The following is a 17,280-nucleotide window of genomic DNA, read 5'->3' on the forward strand; positions in this document are numbered from 1 at the left end:
GAAAGAAAGTGCAGCCTGCCCAGGAATGGCGCTGCCCACACAGAGAGCTGACGCAGCAAGATGACGCAACCAAAAGAAACACAGATTCCTGTGTTGCTGACAACAACAGAAGCAGACAAAAAGAAGAACACACAGCAAATGGACAGAGAACAGAAAACTGGGGGGGGGAGAGAAATAAATAAAACAAATCTTTAAAAAAATAAAGTTACCCTATAACACAGTAATTGTGCTTCTAGGTAAATACCCAAGGAAAGTGAAAACAGGGTCTCAAATAGGCACTTGTACACCACTGTTCATAGCAGTATTGTTCACAATAGCTAAAAAAAGGTGGAAACAACCCAAGTGTCCAAGAGCTGAATGGATAAACACAATGTGGTATACATATTATGCAATGGAATATTTGGCCATAAAAAAGCATGAAGTTCTGAGTCACGCTGCAACTTGGAAGAACCCTGAAAACATTAAGCGCAGTGAAATAAGCAAGGCAGATATGAACAAATATTGCTTGATACCACTTGTAAGAGATGACTAGAAGTAGCAAATTCAAAAAGCAAGCAAGCAGATTCAAGGTTATGGGGGAATGGGCAGAAGTGGAGAATAACTATCAATCAATCAGTCACCTATAGCTTCTTTAGGTAGCTGCTCCCCTTGCTTTATTTTCAAATATTTATAAGTTAAATTGGCAACTTTACAGAGGAGAACCCAATGAACTCCAAATTCTAGCCTTTCAGGACAAACTCACTTCGACACACATCTGCTATTTCCACAGCAGCAATCAATAAGGACATATTATCTTGTGTATTTCCTTTTGTCCACTTGCCATTGTTGGGTTAGTTTAATAGAGCCTGTGTATTTTCATTTTTAAAAGCTACAGAGTACTCCCTTTTGTTTACATAGAATTTGATTACTTGTTCAACCTTTGATCACTCTAGAAAGTCTCCTGTGTCACAAAAGCTTTTCCCCTCTTAACAAGAAGGCTTTTGCAAGGGTCGGCAAAAGAAGGGCCTGAGGATGCCAGGTGACAGCTAAGGGGCAGCACCGTGGCCTGAGCCCCATCCGACCACTGCTGGACTTGAAGACCCTATCATGGCCACATCCCTAAGGCACATCTTGGCCCCGAGCTGGTCCATCAGTTGCTCTCCTCTGCTGTGCCTCGGAGCTTTCTAGCTCCTGCTGTTCATGAACATTGCCGTGGTTGCTGGCTCACTGGTTTTGTGTCTTTCCTTACACTAAAAAGCAAGCTTGGTGTGGCCTTCCCGCCATCCCTGTGCTGTCACATGTGCTGGATCAAAGTTTTTGAATGAATGTACCCCTCTTGAAAACTGAACATTTTTCAGCTACTGTGAAATTACAACACACAGTGGGAAGCTGTAAAATGCTCTGAAGAATGCCACACGTCCTATTTACAACAGGAATCATTCCCCTTTCTTTTCTGTCCTTTTGATTTTGAAATTTACTGTTGAAGGGGGAAAAAAATCTGTAAGTGGGAACATGATCTGGGAAACCCATTAGCCCTATTTAGAGTTACATTTTATATCTGTAAACAGAAAGGTAAACCTTTCTTGTATACAGATACAAAAGCCAAGGCTCGTGGCTTTTGTAGCTTAAAAAGTCTAACACGGCAATAAACAAACCTGGTTTTTCAATGTGTCCTTAAATTAGATTTTACTTTGTTTAAAGTGGGTTTGCCGCTGGCAAGGGAAGCCTGCTCGGCACCCCAAGAGCTGGGACGCCTCTGTGGAGCAGCTACGAGGCAGGCAGGATTCCAGCTAAAAATTGTGTTTAGGGGCATCTGTCGTGGCCAAGCATGTCCGACCTGTTCATTCTGTAAGAGAAAAAAGGACAGCCCTTTGGTTGTCAGACAAGGACTTTCAACATGTGTGCTCTGATTCTGTCACTTACCTTTCCTTTCTCACCTTTACTGCTCCTTGCTTTCAAGGGCTGCCATCTTAACATTATTTCTTTTCTAACTAAAGGGAATGGAAAGTTACTTCACTTGCTGCCGCAGAGGCAGGTTCGTAAACCCCTCGGCTGAGGGCTGAGAAAGGAACGTGGCCACCAGAAGTGCCGGATGACGGCATGCAAGGCACTCCCTGCGGCTCTGACTCTACCGCACCTGGTCAGAACCAGTGCACGGTGACAATGTGCAAATGGCTTGGCTAAAACTGCTCTGGGGAGCCCCCACCCCTGCACCTGGCCTGCAAAAGGAGAGGAAGGGGTCAGATGTGAAGGAGTGTAGAAGCAGTGGCCTTATGCCCATGTGCTCTCTCGCCGGTTCTAACCCTTCTTCCTCTTCATGCAGACACTATTTATTGCACTTAATTCCACTGAAGGCAGCTGATCTCGAAAGCACAACCGGGAAGCCCATGTTGAGTCTCTCTTGAAGTAGGACATAGTTTGCCTTTCTTCCCTAGCAAAATGGATCACCAAATGACCAGACATTACACCATGCAATTCTGTAACCTGGATATAACGGATACCTGTGCTTTCTTTCTTCATTTTGTTAAAATATGCCCTTTGCTGAAAAGAGGGCTTTCACTGTTGCCAGAAAAGACCATGGGTCGCCACCTGTAAATTCAGAAGGGACACCTGTGCCTTCTCTCACTTTGACCAGAAGCAAACTTGCCTCTGGAGGCTTCCGTGAAGTCTGCCAAAAGAGCTCCCTCCTTGCCGAAGGAGCTTCTCTATGGGCATCGTCACTCCAATGGCTCAGGTGCATCAGACAGGAGTAACTGCTATTCCAGAATGCCTTGAGATCTGGGAAGAGACATTCCCCAGCAAATAAGGACTGCGTACTGAAAATAAAGTGGAGAGCAAAACAGGCAGTGCTTACCCTCCTTAGAGCTTACAGGTCAGTAGAAAGACTAAGAAATATCCAGTATCCTCGGGAGTGTAGAATCACATGGCGTGTGGTAAGTGCAGCGAAAAAGCTGTGTAAATTAAGATCCGAAAGAGGAAAGAAACCAGTTATTGATACCATGTGACCCATGATAAAAATGCATCCCTCTTCCCTCCTTCCCTGCTTCTTACTGGCTATTTCTTCTAATACCCTTTTGTACACGAGCTAGAGAAATGGACTTTTAAAAGTAATCCCCAAAACCTAAATGTAAGAGCTAAAACTGTAAAAACTCTTAGAAGAAAACATATGCATACATCTTCCTGACCCAGGCTTATCAATGGATTCTTAAAATATGGAACCAAAAGCACAAACAAAAGAAAATAGTAAGTTGGATTTCATAAAAATTGAATGCATTTATGCCTCAAAGGGCTATATATACATATATATAAAATGAAACCACCACGCACACAATGGGAGAAAGTCTTAGCAAAGCATGTGTGATAAAGAACTGAATAATAAAAAGAGAACCCAATTTAAAAATGGGCAAAGGATCTGGACTGACATTTCTCCAAAGATAGAGAGGAAGCCGATTTGGCTCAATGGATAGAGCGTCTGCCTACCACATGGGAGGTCCAGGGTTCAAACCCAGGGCCTCCTGACCTGTGTGCTGAGCTGGCCCACATGCATGCTGTTGCGCGAGGAGTGCCGTGCCACACAGGGGTGTCCTCCGCATAGGGGAGCCCCATGCGCAAGAAGTGCACCCCGTAAGGAGAGCTGCCCAGTGCAAAAACAAAAAAAGAAGTGCAGCCTGCCCAGGAGTGGTGCTGCACACACGGAGAGCTGATACAGCAAGATCACACAACAAAAAGAGACACAGATTCCCAGTGCTGCTGACAAGAAAATAAGTGGACACAGAAGAACACACAGCAAATGGACACAGAGAGCAGACAAGTGGGGGGGAGGGGGGAGGGGGGGAGGGAGGGGGGAAGGGGAGAGAAATAAAAAAATAAATCTTAAGAAAAAAACAGATACAGAGATGGCCAATAAGCACATGAAATGATGCTCAGCATCATTAGGCATGGGGGAAATGTAAATCCAAACCACCTCACAGACATTAGGATGGCTAAAATAAGAAAGACAACAAGTACTGACAAGGATGTCGTGAAATCAGAACCCTCATTCCCTGCAGGTGGGATTGTAAAATTGCTCAGTCACTTTGGAAAACAGTCAAAAGGTTAAACATGCTATCATATGACCCAGCAATTACACTCAAGAGAACTGGGAGACAGTATGTCTACACAAAAGCTTGTCCACATCAATAGTCATAGCACCATTATTCATATTTTGAAGCCTAAAAGTAGAAACAACCCAAACATTCATCAACTGACAGATGTGGATAAACACAATGTGGTATAACCATTCATGGACTATTATTCAGCCACAAATAGAACGAAGTGCTGAAACGTGCTACCACGCGGCTGGACTGTGAACACATCAAGCTATGTCAAAGAAGCCAGTCACAAAAGACCACACACTGTGTGATTCCACTGATGGGAAATGGTCAGGAGGGGCAAACCTAGAGAAAGCAGATGAGGGGCAGCCAGGGGCTGGAGAAAGAGTGGAGCTGGGGAGTGACTGCTCAATGGGTATGGGGTCTCCTGTCCCGTACCAGCGTAAACACTCAAACAGAAGCGGTATGCTGGGCCAGGTGATGCAAATGTCTTGGGACTGGAGAGTGGTGAGGACTACGCAACACCGTGAATGTACCAAATGCCAATCAAGTGTACCCTCGAAATGGGTCAACTGTAAGGTGTATGAATTAGCTCTCCAAAAAACTGTTACTAAAAACAAAAACAAAACACACCCCAAGAGTCAAGCTGGGGAACACTGTTCCTGAGAAAGCACCGGGAGTCCTGACAGAGCCACGGGGTGTAGGCTGCTGGTTTCTGGCTGCCTGGCTCCCAGGTACCTGGGGACCTCCTGGCCTCAGCCTGGAACTCTGGGCAGAACAGAGTCCCATGGTTCAGGGATGCAGCAAAGCAACCTGAGGAGGAAAAAGCTTCAGGACGTTCCTCTTTAGGGCCACTCCATAGAGTTTAGTTGGTCTCTCCATACAGAGTACCCGGGGAGCCTTTCGTTTGTCCCACGGTTGTTTTCTCTCTGCTGCCCCGTACCAGCGTACACACTCAAATGGAAGCGGTATGCAGGGCCAGGAAATCCTGCGGGGACTCTAAAGCACCAGGCGGGGAAGAAGCCCTGGTGCTGTGACCCCGTGGGAAGCTCCCCACACCGTCAGGCAGAATTCACATCCCACTGGTAGGGCCCAGTTCCCACAGGCCAGAAGCCAGACAAATCCAATTCTCACATCCTGCGGTGTCAGAGTCCTGGAGAACAGGGAGAGGTGTACAGGAAGGCTCTGGAGGCGAGAAAAGCAACCTGGAAACAAACACCCCCGGAGATTTCCGGCAGAAGTGAGCATTCTATTTTAGGATATTTAAAATACACTTTACATTTGAACATGGTTCTATTTACAGTTGAGAAAAAGGAAAAAAAAAAAGGCACCGTTCAAAGACAACTGTGTATTCTTTTGGAGTGGATTTTAGTACAGAAATCTACTACAAAAATGCATAAACCTACAGGCGGAGGTGTGAAGAACCTAGAGGTGCGAATAAAACCCCACAAGCTGGTTTCAGTTGTGAAACCTTTAAGGAACAAAATGAATGTGAGAGGAAGCTGGCTTCTTGGCTATACTGAAAAAGGAGGTTTGTGCATTGGGCAGTATGCTATTCAGAACCCCAGAAAATGAGAAATTAGAAAGTCTGTCAAGGCAATAAATACAAGAATAGCATGAGTCAATAATGCCCTTAAATCTTCAGCTATCAAATAAGACCAGCTGCTAGATGTGGGGTTAGAAGCAAACTACAAGGAGCAATAAGCAACCAGTAACTTTTAAAATCAAGTCTGGATGAATCTATACCTTAAAAAGCCCACTTCAGAAATATTCTTCTCTTCATGCAGATCAATTCTAAATATTATTATTCTTTAAAAGGTCTTTTTGTTCTTTTAAAGAAAAACAAATCAGTCAGATTACACTATCAATGGCTCATTTTTCCCTTTCTTTTAACATTTGACCAGCCACATTGTGCTATAAAAAAATTCATGGTAAATAAAACAATCTCTAGCCTCAGGAACAATGGAGGAATATTGATCTGAAAAATGAAAGTTTTTTTTTCTTTTTTACATTGTTGTTTTAGATCAGGTTTTAAAAAATCTCTTTCTCCCAAGAAAGACTAAATGTCACAGGGTTTTCACAGAAAAGTTCTAAAGATAATAAAGAAAAACCCAAGAAAAAAATACCTAGGGACCCCCATCCTGACTTTGAAGGAATGTTCTTAAAATACTGAATAAATATTTTATAAACCAAATACAAAGAAAAAAAATCCACAAATAAAGCCAAAGAGCTATTAAGAGCTCTGTTCTTTCCCACATCATAAAAGGCACTTAGTTTTAAAAAAGAGACATGTTCAAAATCAACCAAAGAAAATTACCCCAATCCCTCTGTTCAGTCTAGACCCCTCCTAGCTTTCAAAACATTCAAGAAGAAATTACAACGCTGTATCAAAGGAAAAGCTCATAGTAAGTCACACTATTTAGGGGCATCAGCATCTGATCCAATTTGCAACTTGAGCTTGACCAAGTCAAGGGGTCAACAAGCCAAAACTCCTTGAAGCTGCAAAGAAACTGCAGCAAATGGCCCATCACAGAAAGGCTTTGCGCCACCAGCCAGATGGAGGACACCAGTGTCACCTGCCCCTTCCAGGAGCCCTGATCCCTCCCCGCCCCCCCATCCCTCTTATTTTATTCTGGAAAACAGCTTCACTAACTGCCCACACCCTTCTGACCCTCCACAGTGGTTTCTGTTATGTTAAATCTGCAAATGCACCCCGTGGAGCTTCCTTCCCTGGAGGTGCCTCCTCACAATGCTGGGCGAGGGGACCTGAGCCAGGTGACTCCCTGGTGAAGTCCTGGCACCCAGGGCAGTCATCAAGAGAGGGGAGGAGAGGGAGAGAGCACCCGATGGGTAGGGGGCCTTCTGGCCCTGTGCTCTTGGCCACCACGTGGGTTTGTTAAGTACCACTGAGAAGGGGCCAGGCTCATGCATGGCTGCCTGCTTTTGGGCCTCAGGTCCTTGGAAAATTCCAGCAGTGCAAGTCACAGCTCCACAGGCTGCACCTAAACTCAGCAACGTGGTTATGGGAGAATAGCTGGGTGTGTGTTGCTCTCCCAGGCCACCTAAGTAAGCAGGCTTAATGCAGCAAATCCATAAAATTTATGGCTAAATGAATTGCCTTGAAGTAAACAAAGGAGGAAGGACATTCTCTGTAAGGAAGCAGCAAGTTTGGTGCACTGCATTTTAATAAATACCGGGATGAGCGTCCTGAAATGGCAACAGAAGCTGAAGAAATCACACCTCATGGTTCCTCTAACCTGCGCTGTGAAAACAAACAAGGTAAGAGCAAGATCTTATTTGTTTGGTAGCCAAAAATTACCAAAAAGCAACTGGCAGACAAAAGGGTAATGGGAGCTTTCCATAGCAGCTGATGGACTCTCCTGACCACTTAATATCTCCAAGACCCACAAAGATGAAGGAGAAAGTCACCTTGAATGGAAAGAGCTTTAGCATTAAAAGTTATGTGGGGTGTGTGTATGTGTGTCTGTACACACGTGTGTGCATCTCAGGCAATTGAGTGCTTGCCTCCCACACAGGAGGTCCTGGGGCCTCCTAAAGAAAAAAGAGACAACAGCAAAAAAACCCAAAACCAAAACAAGGAGCACAAAATGCATGGAAACAAGCAAAAACAACGAGCAGAGACAAGGGGGCCATTTTAGCCGGGGGGGGGGGGGGGGGGGGGGGGGGGTGGGGGGTGGGGGTGGGGTGGGGCGCGGGTGTAGGAATGCAGAGAATTACAGATACTCACCAATCTTAGAACTTACAGATACAGTACCTGGCTAAACGTTCAGGCTTCGCCCCTTTAATAAACTCAACCCCTCTCAAGTTTGTTCTCAAGTCATAGAAACCATGCTCTCACTTGGCTCAAATCAAATTCAGAAATGAGAGCACTGGTAGAACACTTTGTGTCTGAAAGTGCACTTTCCACCTTAAACTTCTTATAAATGCTGCAGTGTTTTCCTTCCAAGCAAACACCGGGTTCTCCTCTTATTAATGTACAATATTAAAATACTCACACACACACCCATATGGGAAGCTCACCAAGGGGCAGTGGGCAGGAGTCCAGCCACGTGGTCTTGGTCTTCAAGGGCTCTTCCCCCACTCCTGAGGAGACACTGCCGGGAAGAGACCTGCGCGGCTGGATTTTTTTCCCCATTTGCAATCAACCTTGAGAGTGTCCTTTTGAGAATACAATGCAGAGAGGCACTGGAGTGGCTTTCTCTGTGCACTGGCGGTAGAACAGGTTTGTCCTTCTTACTAAACTGTTTCCTTAGATTTCTTTGCTGTTACTACTTCTACTTTGCATGTTAGAGTTCTCTGAATGGGGTTTGTATTATTTTTGTAACTGTCCTGCAAGTTTGAAAGTATTTCAAAATCAAACATTTCATTAAAAGCCACCACCACCACCTTGGCCAAAGTCCCAAAGGGAGTGAGGAGGGCTGGAGAGGCCCCTGACGTCATCGAGTCCAAGGTCTTTCAAACTGTGGTTTGCAACCCATCTGCTGGGCATAAAATCAATTTACTGGGTCATGATGCTTATCTTTAAAAAAAAAAAAAGAAAGAAAGAAACAGAAAAAGCATAAAAACTGCCAATCCAGTCAAACCAAACGAGATTCAGGGAGGCCAGGTGGCGTGCCTGAGGTCACCAGTTGGCCAGAGGCCGGTCAGTGCCTTGGCCAGTACCAGGTACAAGGACTGGTGTTCAGGCGAGATGGAGAAAAGGGAAGAGCAGCTCATAGACACACAAGCAGGTTTCAGCCTTTTTCTCCTGAGGTGGCCAGGAAAGAGGGTGGTGGACCCTCAGGGGAACCCAAGAGGTAGAACTGCGGGGCAGCCAGAGACACTGGCTGTCCACACTTTCTCACTCCAACTTCACCCAGGAGGCCTCTTCCTTTCAGCATACAATGGAATCTTCCCAAACAGTGAGGACAGGAATTGGCAACTGATTTTGGCTGCTGGTAGCAGCGTCCCCAACATTAATCTGCCGGCTCACCCTACCAATGGCACTGTCAGAGCAGAGCGTGCTGCTGAGGATGCCCCAGGCAGGCCTTGCTGACTAGAGCCCACCCCCCCCCACCTAAGCCAGATGAGACGGGGCTGCCCTCTTGGAATTTTCAAGAATGGATGTTGGGGCCAGGCCCCTCATTGAAGTTCTCAACTCTAGTCTATAGAAATAAAGTTGCTTGACGGTTTGGTCTGTCATGGGAGGTCCTGGGAGGAAAAAGTCAGAGAGCCTCACCTCAACACCCTGGAGCAGCTATTTTTACAGCTTCAGAGACCCGCTTAAGAGGGTAGGAAATGTATCACGTACAGAGAGATCTCAGAAAACTTCTCGGTTCAAAGATCAGCAGCCATCACCTATATTTTAAACTTTATGGCTGGTTTCTTGAGCCAGTATGCTCATCAACGGTAGATCCACTCGTTGCTGTGAGCCGAGTTTCCCGCAGCTCCTCCTTCTGGGTTAGCAGTCCAGAGTGTGCCTGGTGTATTCCAGGCCTCAGAACGCACAGGGCTGGTGAGCCGCCAGCTAACCAGCTTCTTTCCAGGCTAAGGACCGCAGGCTTTCGTTCACCCACAATCCACCCGTCAGAGAGAGTGGGCAAGGCGGAAAGTGGCCTCGGACTGTATGAATTACTCCACCTCTTTTTATTACATTTGTCTTTGTGCAGGTTCCCTTTAGAATTCTGGACACCTGGTCTTGCGTCCCCCCCAAGAGCAGAGCTCTGTATTCACACCACGTGTGACGCAGGCACGCTGAGGACACGGGCACATATTCTGCAAGGGCGTTCCCGCGGCTGACAGCCCTGGCCCCCGCGGCCTGCCGACACCTGGCAATAACGTCCAACTCAGTGCCGGCCTCAGAGACAGACTGACAGACGCTCCTTGAGTACAAGTGGAACATAGAAGCAATAGAACTGCCACACTGCTGAGGCACAGACAAGGAATCATGAACAACAGACTTCCCACTGACACTGCGCCCGCCCACCCACAGCCATGGGCAAGGCAGGAGGGCGGTAACCAGCAGAGAAGCTAAGCTCCAACTGTGTTAAAACAGAGGGCCCCGGGGTCGTGTTAGAATTGCTAGAGTTGTTGGAATCTTTTTCTGAGAATTGACTCTTTCGACAGGATACATTGAGAATCCACTACTATGCCCATGAGGGTGTTCCGCAGTGTGATTTGCAATGAGGGGCATAAGCTGCTGAGGATTCAATTTAAGTGAGCTACCGAAATGCTGGGGCAGCTAACAAACCTGGCAGCAGACTCATCTGCTCCGAAAGTGACTTGACACTCAGGAAGGGTCAGTGGAGCCCTTCTATACATCTTGGAAATCTGTGGGGAACATCCATATACTGAAGGAAGAAAAGAAATGGGCATGCACAGCTCCTCACAAGCACTCCTGCCCAATACCATTTGTTTGGGTTATTGTCTATGTCAGCTTTCCCGCTTCTGACAGCAAAGGTGAGTAGTGCCTACAGAGACAGGGTAGCCTGAAATGTTAATTATTTGGCTCCTTACAGAACAAGTTTGCCAACCCTTACTCTGTAGCACAGAAGCCAGCCCCCACCTGTCTTTGAATGGCTAGCTCCTCTTTTCCTCAGGTCTTAGTCCAAATGTAATTTTCTCCGAGTTGCCCCTTCCTGGTCACTCTCTTAAGAAACCTATTCACCCTGTATGATGCCTCCAGAGCTCCTATCTGAAACTGTCTTGTTCGTTTCCTTCTGAGCTGACTTCCAGAAAGAATAGAAGATTTCTCATGGTCTCCCATTCCCACTGCTGGATGTCACATGCCCAGGAAGAGGACAGGTCTGAACGGCAGGAACTGCTAGGCACAGCTGCCCTCAGTCCCTGGCCTCCCATCTCGAGAGCTCCCAGCTGGAGATGCTGTCTTGTCCTTGGGTGTCATGATGTGCTCTGAGAGATTTCAAACGAGAAGCCAAATAAAACCTGCCATAGTTCTCAAAGGTTTAAGAGGTTATATATAACAACTCCGCTTGAGCTGTAAGTTAAGAACAGGATGTGTTCTACGCCAAAAGGATGGGGGGAGACGGGGTCTACCACCTCACTGCTTCCGGGCATCAAATGACAAGCTTTGATCCTCCGCTCGCATTTGTCCACTGCCCATGACAGGAGCCTGACATTTCAGTGGTATTCAGCCGTGATTAAAATATAACCTAATGCCTATGAATAGAAAGGTCTTTTGAACACTAATTAAAAATAAGTCTGGCATTTGGAAACTCCTATAAACAAAAATATAAGAGCTGAAATAAACAGCAACGGTTGCAGTGTTTGATCTATACTAGGCTGGGTAAAGGAGCTACAGGCCTCTTCACTGGGACTTTTCCAAATCAACTCCTGAATTTGTGGGGACTTTAAAATGTATTACAATGTCTACCTTACCTTTTCAATCTAATAATGAGTGACTTTTCTCAAGTTCCTCCATTTAATTACTGTAAAATTAATTTTAATAGCGTTTTATTTCAAGTATTATCACTGCAACATTACAATCAATAGGAAAAACTTAGAATGAGCTACTTTACATTTTCTCTTTATACTAAGTCTTCAATACTCATTGTGCATTTTACACTTACAACACATCTCCGTTTGAAACAGCCACATTTCAAGTGCTCAACAGCCCCATGTGGCTGAGGGGCAGCTGTACTTGACTGTGCAGTTCTAAAATGTTCAGTTGTTTTCAACTGAACATACAAACTCACTTGCATTTGACATTAAGAATTTCATATAAAAGAGTTTCCTCTCTGTGTTCTTGGTTTGCACTGAAAGACGACTAAATACATTTAATATTTATTATTATACCCAAAAACCTGGAATTCAACTTAGGATTCATACTGCAGTCTTTGCAATATGCTCAAAAGTATTAAGGATCAAATCATATTGCTTTCCCCCAGTGTCCAATTTTACTTTTCAAACCATGGCGTTAGATTAAGTTTTCATTTCCTTTACATATGGCTCCTTTCCTGTCCTAACGAAACGCAACCAAGAAGCCGACACATACGAGCTGAGTTTCCCTAACAGGCAACAAGACTGCACCAACCGAGTCAGTTCAGATTCTGGGAACCTTCCCCCCACCTCCTGCTCACTCCTTTAGGATATCTACGTCTCTCTTTACAATTTAAGAAGTGAGAGGGAAAATTTTAGGACCTCTCAATACCCTGTAAGCGCAACCACAATCCCAGGTGGTCTACTGGGGCAAAGACAACCAGGGAGGCAGCTCGGCTTTGCCCGAAGCACCCGCCCTCCTGCGGTCCCCAGCCAACGGCGCAGGATTCTGCTAATGGACAGTTTGGGCCTGCGATGGGCTCTGGCACGTAGTTCTTCGCCTACAGGGGAAGTTCACACGCAAGATTTTTCCAGTTACCTCTGCATCCTGCTGCTCCAGGCGGTATGTCCTCTGGAGGCTTTGCAGAGTTCGGGGGCGCAGGGTCTTCTGCTCCAACAGCCGCTCCAAAAGCAAGACCAACTGGTCTGGAAGAAGCTGAAGGCAAAACCAAACAGCCTGTGAAAACAGCATTCTCCTCACCAGAAATTAAACCCAAACAAGCCAAAGATGGCAGTTCCAGGATAAGCCTGCATCACATGTGTGAACCATGGGACAACTGCAGAGTTGACTATAAAAGCCGTAGGGTTTCTAAAGCCTGTATTCCCAGACGCCCCACTCCGGGCCCTGATGAAGCCCGACTTTCCACTGCAGCTCTATACTTAGAACACATCAAAACTGTGCTCATCCTAATAAAACAGAAGCAGGGTTTACTCGAGCCCTCCCTTTATGGCATGGCTATGCCAAAGCATGTCATTTAGCCTAGAAAAACAAAGATTTCGAGAGGTCATCCAATATCAGGCAAACACATGGAGGTTTAACAAGCAGCAGCAGCTTTCAAATTGGCACCTCTACCGTGTAAACCAAGAAATAAAGAGAGCATGTGACAAAATGAGAACTTCGTCTGGACGTTATACATTTATTGTTCCTTTAAAAAATAAGAAACTGGTGTACGTGCCCATCCACGTGTACACACACAGTCAGCTGTATTCCTGAGCCTTCACACAGGGTGGGTCGTATGTGGAATAAAAGCAAGGGCAGGGGGCTGTCTCTCCATGGTACAAAAATAAAACCAACTAATTTGTGCTGGGTAAACAGTATTTGTGAAACCCAGGAACTTAAAAGCGTTCAGGACTTCATCTGGCTCGTTCACTGCTGGTTCTGCAGGGCCCAGATCATTGCCCGGTGCAGGGGTCTACTTACATAAACTGCTAATGGGGACACCAAAAAAAAAAAAAAAAAAAAAGGCTAAGTTACACTCCATAGGAACTGAAAGGTAGTTATTTTAAAATCAAGGCTTTCAAATGACCATGATGAATTCCACTAGTCTCTACATTTGGCTTCTCCATGGCAGCACACACCCATCGAACCCCAAATATACAGGCCTAGGAGCCAATACTAGACCAGCAGAGCATTAAGAGGGACACCTGGACTTTAGTCCCCATTTTCAATTATTCTGGGAGGCATTTTTTATGTTACTGGCTTCTCTAACTTCCTTGCTTCGCCTCTCTGCCCTCGATTGTGTGCTCTGCCCACCCTGTCCCTCCCTCTCTCCTCCCTCTCAGACACACACATTTTCCGAAATGAGCTAGAAGGAAAAGTGGGTGGTCTGCATGTGAATGTTCACCACCTAACTCCACAAAGAAAGGGTTTGTTATGTTTCCTCACCTCATCTTCTAAGTTTTAATAAGACCCCCAGCTCCCAACAGGGAGAGACAGGCAGAGGCACAACAGCTTGGTTGTTTCACAACCAAGCTCCATTTGCCTGCAAGGCAAGCTGGGGATTGAACTATGGTAAGGCCCTCTAGGCTGATGGGGGAAACACAGGTGCCTCCAGCAAAGACACAGCGTGGAAACCACCAGCCTGCGAGGATCTGTACAAGGACTCAAGCAATTACTAACACTGCATTTCCTCTCTTTGAGAAGTCATGAGCCTGCAGTGCTTTCACGACATCAAATTATGATGTAACTACTACTAACAGCCTACCATTTTCAATAGCTTTAGCTGCACAAGGCGACTTTTGCTATATTAAAAGAAATCTGTCTATAGTGACCCTCCTCGTTGTTTCTGTGAGGATTTCCTGGCAGGTACAGGCAGAGGAAGCCCCTCCCCTGCTCCTGGCCCTCTCCCCAACCCCCACATCCCAACCAGGCAGCAGACACAGACTTTTCCAAGGTCTTGCTGGTCAGTTGGCTGGTGGCAAAGTCATCATAGGGCTGCTGGTCCCCTGCCCGTTTCCGTCTGTCTCGCCCCATTGCCTCTTTCTCCTGCCTTTCCTTCCTTCTATCCCAAAAGGGCCCTTTCGGAGTCAAGGCTGGGCCATCCACCCACCGCCTTGAGCCCATCCTTCCCGCTTTTTCTGAATGCCTTCTTGCACTTGAACCTCCTTGGAGTGCCCTCCCCACTTCCCTTTCTCACCACACCCAGCGGCCTGCCCCCTCCCAGTTCAGAGTGGCCCACCCGGCTCTCTCCAGGGCACAGGAGAAGCGGGTGGGGGAGACTGATGCCTTGGCAGAGCATCCCAGCCGGCCAGCCAGGTGGGTGCCCGCGCCCAGCACAGGAACTCTCTAGAGCTGTAAGCAGCATTTCCAAAGCGAGCCAACCCCAGGACGGCAATTTCTAAATGTTTACAGGACAGCCGGAGAGGGAGAGCCTCCAGAAACAGGAAGCCAGGCTCCTGGGAAGCAGCCTGCCTGACAAGAGCACCGAGTCGGGCACTAATAAAGCATGACACAGCGCAGGACACCCACCCACCGGTTCTTCTTTCGGGAGCGTTTGCAAGCTAAATACAAGCAGGAATCAGCCCTGCCAAATGTGCAGGATTACAGGGGAGGAAAGAGTCGAAAGAAAAGAATCTACCTATTATGTGCTGGACCTTACAAAGAAGTCTATTGTGTGAACTCGTGTTTGCAACTTAGTTTGAACCAGAAATATCAACAAAGGAAAGAAACCCTTGAGTAAGGCCACCAACTCTGTCCTCAGCTTATCCCAAACTGGGAATAACCACTAAACCAAACTCCAGCTCAAAGCCGAAGAACTGTTTACAAGAGAACCTATCAAAAGACCTGGGACTCCTACTTTTGTATCCTTTGCACTTTCTTCTTAGCGGAAAGTTCCAGATTCTGCACAAAGAAACACAACCTAAGACATCGCTGAACGGCTTCTCTCCAAATTTTACTCAGTGGAAACATTTAAGGCTCAGCCACATGATTTAAGGTGGATGCTGAGATGAAGGAGCACATTACACAGACAAACCTTCACAGTTCTTTAATAAATGTAATCCCCTCTAATTGGAGAGAGGTAAAGAGCAGGCGGGAGGACGCGTCCCCTCCAGGTATCCGCCCCGCCTTCCACAGCCACGCCTCGCGACTGGAGCAGGAGCCAGCTTGTTCAGGGGCGGGCAAAACCCCAGGAACCTGCACAAAGACGATTAAAACATTCCTCAGCAATGCTGTGCCATTGCTTCTAGACGACTCTTTAGAATGGACTTGTATAAATGACTCCCACTCAGTAAACAACCTGTAGCCATCTGGCTTTTAATTGTAACTCTTCTAATTCATGGAAAGAATGTAGTCTCTAAACAATGAAAAAAAGGAGAGAAAAGCAGTTTGTCAATCTTCCAAACTAAGGCTATTTTAGTACATAGACAATATAACTAAGTCAGCATCTTTCCGTCACAAATCAGTGAACAGGACGTGATTTTTAAATGAGATTACGGACCCTGAAAAGAGTGGATGAAAGCAAAAAAGTGGTCAATAGCTCTATTTTAATACAGTACAATTTCTCTTTGTAAAATAAGCATGTGCTCCTTGGAAAGCCACCCTTCGATAATGGGGAATTAATACGTAATAACCGAAATGTCTACACCACAACTGAAAGATACACAGACCACCAGCAGAGGTGGTGAGGACCCCAGGCCAGGCGGCGCGGCGCCCCCTGGCAGCCCCACAGTGGGTGTGTGGCAGGGAAATGTGGTGGGGGTCCCTTTGCTCCCACTCATGTAGAATCAAATTACATTTCACACTCCTGGGCCAACTGTGTTTTAATCCATCAATACCGAGGGACACATGGATGGCTTTAATTTGTACTAGGACGCAGTCAAGAAAAATAGACTATGGGCTTCTGAGCACAACTTCTCAAGAGAACAGTTCCTTTAAGCATTCTGTAAAAAGACGCAGCCTTTACTGTGGAGGCTCTCACGGTGCTCGCATCCACAGTTACATGGAGACAGGAACAGAAAGTCCTTTCCTTTGCACAGACAAGGAATTTGTGACGGGGTTATTACTTTTTCCATATGGAGACCAGCTTCGTATTTTTAAAATGCATCTGCCTCATAAACCCAGACAAAATAAGACTATGGGGTGCCAAAGTCATGTGGGTACTTGAAAGGGAGAATGTCACACAACTGTAAAACTTACTCAAGTGAATATTTAAGGAAAGAAAGAAAGAACGCTGAAGGTCAGTCAGTTACAAATGCTATTTGTTCAGGGGTCCTATGCCTGTTGTGTTCCTGCTCTCAACGTGGAGGGTCCCATAGTTGCTAATTACCCAGAAAGGACAAAAAAAAAGCGCGCCTACCTTGTATTTTCCCCCCAGTCAACTTAAGAGTTGAGGCAAGCCGCACCACTTTGAATGGTTTTAAAGAGTTTCCACACGGGCTCTTGGAAAGAAAAGTAAGAATTTTCCAAACCCACCCCGGTCGAAGGCAGCACAAAGACAAGCCCTGACTCCTCGGAAGCCTCTTGCTGCTGTCAAGGGGCACTCACTCTCGGGCCAGGAGACCACCCACGCACCGCAGGCCCTCCACCGCGTCCTCCTGCGCGGGAAGCGGGTCGGGGACCCGTCTGTACTGACCTTCCACGGCGGGGGACCCGGCCTGGGCCCCTGGAAAGGAGGGCGCCTCAGCCCGTCGCCCAGCCGCCCAGCTGGCGCTGCTGCCTGCACAAGAAGAAGTCACCGAGAGGCTCCCCGGCCGGGACTGAGCCTGCACCTACTACTGCAGCCACCGACTGACGGTGGCGTGAGTTCTATTATTACCCCATTATCACTCTGGGATCTGTGCCTAAATGAAGCATACTTCCTCCCTGATGCCATTTCCTTTTATCCTGGCTGGAGACTAAAAGCGGATCAATGGGGGCAATACATATGATGTC

The 17,280-nt window shown here is 46.6% G+C and overlaps 1 protein-coding gene across 5 annotated transcripts in view; it reads right to left on the bottom strand.

Moving 5' to 3' along the window:
• Positions 1-17,280, bottom strand: part of AOPEP (aminopeptidase O (putative)) — a 366,697-nt gene that overhangs the window by 14,591 nt on the left and 334,826 nt on the right. For 2 of the 5 annotated variants that reach the window (XM_004470934.3, XM_071216642.1), the window contains exon 14: positions 12,448-12,564. The exons of 1 other annotated variant lie outside the window; for it this stretch is intronic. In XM_004470934.3, the coding sequence (XP_004470991.2) occupies positions 12,448-12,564 (117 nt within the window). Of the gene's footprint in view, positions 1-1,736; positions 1,826-2,833; positions 2,931-12,447; positions 12,565-17,280 lie in introns of those variants that run through there. 2 more of the 5 variants (XM_012530021.4, XR_011649356.1) reach the window with 2 other exon arrangements.

Source organism: Dasypus novemcinctus, chromosome 8, assembly GCF_030445035.2.
Source record: "Dasypus novemcinctus isolate mDasNov1 chromosome 8, mDasNov1.1.hap2, whole genome shotgun sequence".
NCBI classification, from domain to species: Eukaryota; Metazoa; Chordata; class Mammalia; order Cingulata; family Dasypodidae; genus Dasypus; species Dasypus novemcinctus.